The 7,674-nt window shown below is 36.3% G+C and overlaps 1 protein-coding gene across 1 annotated transcript; it reads right to left on the bottom strand.

Annotated features, from left to right (window-relative positions):
- Positions 1 to 371: 371 nt before the first annotated feature.
- LOC136810474 (uncharacterized) lies at positions 372 to 1,987 on the bottom strand (the record flags this gene model as incomplete). The annotated part of the gene is given in 2 exon segments (XM_067070272.1): positions 372 to 868; positions 1,642 to 1,987. Coding segments are annotated over 2 exon segments (755 nt in total), but the record flags the coding sequence as incomplete, so codon positions are not given.
- Positions 1,988 to 7,674: the final 5,687 nt, after the last annotated feature.

Raw genomic sequence — 7,674 nt, 5'->3', positions numbered from 1 at the left:
AGGGTCCAAAGTTCGAAAGTCGTGCGGCACCCCCCCCCCCCGTCAGCTCGCAACCCTGGTACCCCCGGGAGTAAGATCCACATAATGGGCGTGTTATTAAACAAATTAACACACAGACAGATTACTCTTGAGGAAGGAGTTTTACTTTTTCATCATTCGACATTTCATCACGAGGGATTGAGCAAGATGAACCTGAACTGCGATTCTCACATTCGTCGTTTTTCAGAACTACTTCATGATTTTCTGAATTCTCTGGAAGTAGTTTATCGTTTTCATTGTCGTTGTCGTTTATTTCTGATCCATCTGAAATATCATCATTGATATTGGCATCATCATTATGTGAGCAATCTATTGGGTTGACCACCAAAACCTTATTCTCCTTCATTTCAAAACCTGGTTCTTGTTTATCACCATTGGTGACAACACCAAAGGTGTCATGAGGGATTAATTTCCCAAAAAAGTTGACTGAAGAATTCAAATCAACTCTTTTATCTTTAAGTTGACTGAAAATGGAAGTAACTGCATCAGCTGCTGCATCAATCATTACATTCCCATTCTGGTGGCGATTCTCAGCTTCGGCGAACTGAATTTTCTCATCTTCTCTCGTTTGTCTTTCTTCCTCCATCAATTTCGTCGCTTCATCACCAATAGCTTCCACAAGTTCATTCTCTTTATCAACAATGATCATTAACAGCTCTGGTGTTATCGACCAGTTCATCTCCATTGCATTGGAGACATACTTCTTTGGAAGGAAAGGTTCATCCATCAATGCTTTGTTCAGTTCTCGCCAGAGATCTTCATATTCAGATTCATGCTCACAACGCACCATCCTCATCATCAGGATTCGAAACTCTTTGGCTGATTCGACCTGAAAACAACATAGGAGAAATTAGACATTCTTCGATCACTCAAAACCCCACCTTCTTAAACTGGAACTGAAAATCTCAGATTGCCCCACCAAAACACTAGGCCATCATAGCAGAAGAAACTGCATAAAATTTAGATGAGATAATGGCTAATGCAAGACATATATAAATGGGGAAGAAGACATGCAGAAGATGAAGTTCATAGAACCATCATGTCACCATATTACTATATATAATACTCACAGTAACATAGTAAAATAGGGCAAATGGGAGAAATCAGTTAACATTGAATCCCAAAGGTAATTTTTTCTTTAAAACTTTGATTTAAGTATTCTTGAAACTTTAAATTTCTAAAGTAAGTTAGGGTAAGTAAGTTTATTCATTTTTTGAGAGTTCACGTCCTGGCTTTTTGGTGATTTTCTTTAAACTTGCAAAATTAGTTGTTTTTGACAGTAGGAAACTAAAAATGTTAAGACACTGATGCAGAGGTGTATTATAGAGGTACGCTAGAGAAACAATATTGGGTGATCTGTTTCGACACACCGTGTCAAAGACCCTTTGGGAGCCACGCCCCACAGGAAAATTTTCATTCCTTGTGAGAAAAAATATACCTATCTGAAGTTCAATGGAAAAATTACCCTCCCAAACCACTTCCACTGGATTATTTGAGCTGGGAATGAACTTCTATCCCCAATCAGATTTTCATCCCCACTGAAGGAAATAGCTTCATTAGCACTGTGACAGGAGTGTGTGTTTTGGTTTCGTTATTACTCACCTGTGCTAGGCGTCGGTCATGGGGCCTCAAAAACGCAGCAACAGCCGATGAAAGAGTGGTCAGGGCCGCAATACCTGATACAACCGGTGAAGGAACAGAGTCGATCAATGAAAGAAAAGTTGTGGTCGCTCCAAGAAAAATCACAAGCAAACTCAAAAAAGAATGCATGAAATCCCAGTACTGTGCAGCCTTCTCATGGCCTTTACACTTTGATTTAGTTATGTCAATATAGCGGTGCCAATTTTCTCGCATCCCCATCTTGAAGTAACTTCTATACTTGAATAACAAATCAGTTTGATTGATACTAAAACGAATAGCCTACTAGACTCATAAGTTTATCTTTAGAATCCGATATGATAACTGATAAAAGTATCATAGATATATATGGATTACTTCTGAAATTTTGATTAGAATTTTCGAAAGTCTTTACAATATATTTCAATTCTTGCTCGAAGATTATTTGATAAATCTAAGAGATAATTTTATCATCTGGAACCAAAATATTGTCTGTCTTTTTTTCATGATCTCAATTGATCGCACGATTTTACGAGCCTATATATAGCATAGTAAGTATATTAATGGCTCGATCCTGAATGTTTAATGGAAACGATCCTTTTCTTACAGAAGGCTAAGTGAAATAAAAGCTTCGTGGGTAATTTTCTGAAACTTCAATTTTAGAGAATTTATTAAAGACTGCACTGAAAAATATTTCATCAAATTTATTGAAATTCTTAACAATAAATTTAGTTTTACTAAGTCAATTAAATAAGTTAGGCTATTTTCCAAGTAATGGTAATTTCAACCGAATGAGACTTTTGTCCGATTTAGCGTCATCATCATCAGTATCATTTTCGGACAGTAAATCTGGCGTCCGAATCCCGGGCGTCATTATTCCGGGTGTTTGTCCGCCCTTGGCGTGAGGTGGAACGGCAATGCTGTAGTTACTCATCGTTTCAGCTTTTTCTAAAGCATCATCACCAAGGACTGAGAGAACTTCGTTTTCTTTTTCTCCGATCACCTATTAAAAGAGAAATGTATTGTTATCATTGTAAAACAATATACGCACCTTTTTGACCGTAGTCGTGCGGCCAGGTGCGTGCCACTTTATTATTTAATTATCCTCCTCGATCCAATCCTTTTTTGACACATTCTTCTATTGTCTATAGGTGCGAAAAAAAGACGGGATAGTTTTAGTGGGATAAAGCGGACAAAAAAAGCCGGCACGGCAATTGGCGACTACGGTCGAAAACTTTGAAAAGATTCTTTGACCTACTTTTTCCTCAATATAGGAGAGGGGCGTCGATGGAGAGCGCTAAAGTTTCATTTCCATGATTTACTATGGAATATTGATAAGGTTTGGTTTGGTTTTGCTCCACCTTGAACAGGGTGTAACCTTGCCTGTACCAGATGGACAAAGCTTTTTTCTTGATGCCGTTACGTCTGTAACTTTTTAAAAATATTTCCAAAGAAATTACGAAAAACGTATTATACCAACAACGTGATAAAAATTATAGCAAAGATTACAGTAGAGGAAAAATAAGAAAGGCAATGATAACGGATTGAACGTAAATAATCTAATAATACTAACCATCAACAACTCTGGTGTTAATGACCAACCCATATCAGGCTCCTGTTTGGCATATTTATTCGGTAAGAAAGGCTCATCCAATAATGCTTTGTTTAATTCTCTCCACAAGTCTTCATATTCTCGTTCTTTCTCAGCTCGTATCATACGCATCATCAAGATTCGAAAACCTACAGAAATAGACCTTTTCATGAATTACGTCACGAAACATCACCTGCCTCGTATTCAAACAATTTCCATGGTGATCATATCCCTTGCAGACATTAAATGATTTTTATATGAATAGAAAGTAGTTAATAAAATCCGCTAGGAGTTAATCACCATGCCAATAATTTCAAAACGAGGCAACTGATGTTCGTAACGTAATTTGTGTAAAGGTCTATTAGCAAACAAAAATGTCCAAGGAAACCCGAAGGGGTGGGGGAATTAGGTTTTCAAGTCAAATTTTAAAAATCTGTGAGAGACTGAATTTTGAAAACTTAACCCCTTTTTGACGTCTTTACGATCCTGTGAGGGACAAATTTTTCCAATTTTCAGCCAAAATTTCCCAACTTTAGTCCAAAATTACAACAATTTATGACCCTGTGACGAATGTTAATACTTCGTTCTTTTAAAACCATCTTATTGACTCAATCGCTGTTTTATGGTTTTTCTCCCCTTTGAGAGACTTTCGAGGGTGTAAAAAAGGGGCTATGTGTCCCCCGGTAGGAAATCTTAAGTTTGCAGTGTGAGAGTTGAGCAGAATTGTGTGTCGGTGTCGGAATAAGATGAGGGACCTAAATGTCAATTGAGACTGAAAATCACCTTTTTAATGACTGGGGAATTCCTCATCCTATCGATGAAAACTCTCGATTTCTCAGCATAGCTTTTTCATTAGGGAAGGGTCCCATCGGGTCATGTAACGATAACGTTTTAAAAAGTGACCGTTTTTATGAGTTCCTAATCATTGATACTTAAAAAAATAGTAGATCAAATTACGATATTTGAGAAAATTCAATCTAGTAGTTTTTTCTGGTGAATGATAGTGAAAACCGATCACAAACCTTTTGAGGAATCCAGTTGCACTTGTCGTCGATCGTGAGGTCTCAAGAAAGCATTGATGGCCGAAACCAACGTCGTCATAGCAGCGATACCAGAAACTACAGGAGGAGGTACTGATTTAATCAACGATAAAAATGTCGTTGCAGCACCAAGAAAAATCATGAATAAACTAAAAAATGAATGCATGAAATCCCAATATTGTGCTGCTTTCTCATGCCCCTTGCTTTTGATTTTTGTAATTTCTAAAAAGCGGTACCAATTCTCTCGCATACCCATTTTGATTAAATTATTTTGAATATAAAAAAAAGGATCTATTTTATCTTTCTACAAAACGTTATGTACTGAAAGCTCCTTATGCGGAGTTTATTTAGGTTGTATTTACATTTGAACATGGCAAAATGTTTAATTTTATCATTGCCATCGTCCTGACGCATTTACTTCTCTTTTCAATATCAACTGGGAATATCTAATTTTTAACCCTTAATATCGTTCAGCCCAGCTTAATTTGTATCCTAAAATTTTTTGAACATTTGAATTTTGATGTATGTTACAGTTCAAAATTGCCAAACAAAAGTACGTGTTGCCTCTTAAAATGAATTGTTCAGTTTCAGTTCTTCATAGATGAAAGGTCAGTCGAAACTCACCTCTTTAAGATGTCTCGACAAAGCATTTCACATATTTGTTGAGGTTTTGAACGTTAAAAACGCAATACGTGCTCCTATTAACATCTCGGTTGGTGAGAAATTGTTTTCAGATTCAGGCGAACAGGGCGTAGAAATAATTGGCTTTTGATAGATGGAGATCTTCAAATTCTATTCATTTCAACTGTTTACAACTCTAGTCCACCATCATATGTCGCAACTGCACTTTCAGCAAGTGGGGATAAAAATTCATTTTTATAGCTGCTATGAATCTAAATCTAAGGTTTACAATTTACAAAATTCAAAAAATTATAGCTATCGAAAGAGGAGCCTTCAGGTCGCCTCCGACTGTGGAGACTTACTTACTGACTAATTCAAGGCCATTCAATACAACGCACTCGAATCAATGAGCTTCTTCATAGCACTTTCGTGAGATGGACATTAATATGTAAATCACTATATTCCCTGTGTTTCTGATAAAAAGCTTATAATCCTCTTCAGCGATTTGAATTTTCATACCAGCTACTACCCATGGAGGTCATAATACCAATCACTCTATGGACTCTAACTCTAACATATTTTCAAATGTTTATTGAGGTGCCATCTCGATCAATTCTTTGTGTGAACCGTCATCGTCATTGAAAGTTCGTGTGTTCAGAGTCTTATCATCGAGATCATTGTAGTGTACATCCATCCCATCACCTTTGTTTTGTTTTCCATTCATGTTCACTGTGACGTCATCATCTCCATGATCTAAACCTGGAAATAACCAACATAAATTTATGTAATACGATTTAATATTACATGTAAAAATTTAACTAGCCATAACTTTCATTAAAGTGCCACCGCAGCAAAACGAACACATAGAGTTGAATTTGCTTTCAAAATAGAATGGGATTAGCCCTACAGTAATTTTGACTTCTCATCTGATCTGATCTGGTCTTCAAATACTAACAAATGTGTCAAGGGAGTGATTTACAGTTATAGTTTCAAAAGCAAAGCCCATTTTGTTTTGGCGTCTACTTAGAGTGACATCCGTGTCTTGCCTTACACGCTTTTTTATAAACTAGTCATAGCTTTCACTAAATGCCCCCACAGAAAGGGGCATTTAGTTCACATGTGATTACATATACTAACTACTAATATGGCTGATTTATGGATTTTTACATATCTACACATACAGTATATGGCCCCCAAAACGGAGACGGCCCCCAAAACGTAGGTTGTCATTAAAATTAGAATTCTGACTTGTAGACTTATAAGAATTAGACGATTTTTTTTTATTTTGAAAGAATGATGGTCATGCTTAAAAATGAGGATGTTTTTGATGGTTTGAGACCAGCAGCGGCCTGGCTTAATTTTCTTGGTGGTGCAAACTATGAAATTGGCGCCCCTGGTACTTTTGTCCTTACTTACGCCCTCCATCATTAAGTGGAAATATTAAACTGTAAGAGCAGTGACTGGCTAAAAGTAACGCCCAGAAACTTTGAGTTAAAAAACTTTCATTTATACGAAGGTGGTGGTAATGATAACTTGATATCTATTTTCGTGTTATAATTTTAAATGTCATAGTTTTCTAAACAAGGAAAGATTTTTCTATTTTCAACTTTTAAAATGTCTAAAAATGCCTCAATTTATCTTATACCGATTTAGCACCAAAAATAAAGCTCTTCAAGCTGTTGATACTTGAAATGGGAATGTTATATCTAGCGAGTCGATTTGGTCTATATTTTTTTGGACCTACCTCCGGGTGCCCCGGTGGAGGTCCTATAAATTAACCCATGTCCGTTCGTTCGTTCGTCCGTCCGTCTGTTACCAGCTTTTCTCAGGATTGGCTCATTAGTTTTTTCTGATTTTTTGCACAATGATGCAAAATGGCAATGCCCAGAACGTGACGGAGCCCGATTTTTAAGAAACAATTTATTTGGGCAAATTTGGGCTAAAAACTACCTAAAAATAGGGTTTTTTGGACTTTGTGCAAAATCCTGTCATTACTTTTTCCTGATTTTTTGTACAAAGATGGAGGGCAAGATTCTCTAACGAATGGCTGAAGTGGTTTTTCCCGGAAAATTCTTATTCGCCTTAAAAAACGGATTTTCGTATTTTGGGGGAAATTCCCTTTAACCAAATAAGAAAATATAGCTTTTAACAATGTTGACTCATTATTTTTTTCTGATTTTTTGCACAATGATGCAAAATGGCAATGCCTAAAATGTGTCGGAGCCCGATTTTCGAAAAAAAATATATTTGGGCGAATTTGGGCTAAAAACTGCCTAAAAATAGGGTTTTTTGGACTTTGTGCAAAATCCTGTCATTACTTTTTTCTGATTTTTTGTACAACGATGGAGGGCAAGATTCTCTAAAGAGTGGCTGAAGTGGTTTTTCCCGGAAAATTGTTTTTTCGCCTTAAAAAACGGATTTTCGTATTTTGGGGAAATTCCCTTTAACCAAATAAGAAAATATAGCTTTTCTCAAAGTTGACTCATTATTTTTTTCTGATTTTTTGCACAATGATGCAAAATGGTAATGCCTAAAATGTGACGGAGCTAGATTTTCGAAAAAAAATATATTTGGGCAAATTTGGGCCAAAAATAGCTTAAAAGGTTTTTTTTAGGCCTGAATGGTTCAAGTGATTTTCGTATTTGGGGAAATTCCTTCTTACCATTTTACATTATTCAACACACAAGCTTTATTTTTCCATTCTGAATTTTTGTGCAATTATTGTCACTTTTTTCTTATTTTCATCTGATGTTAATCATTAGGTAG

This window comes from Clytia hemisphaerica, unplaced genomic scaffold (genome assembly GCF_902728285.1).
Source record: "Clytia hemisphaerica strain Z4C2 unplaced genomic scaffold, Clytia hemisphaerica genome assembly, whole genome shotgun sequence".
NCBI lineage: Eukaryota > Metazoa > Cnidaria > Hydrozoa > Leptothecata > Clytiidae > Clytia > Clytia hemisphaerica.
The sequence above is the reverse complement of the archived record's forward strand: the minus strand, read 5'-3'. Positions and strand labels throughout refer to the sequence as shown.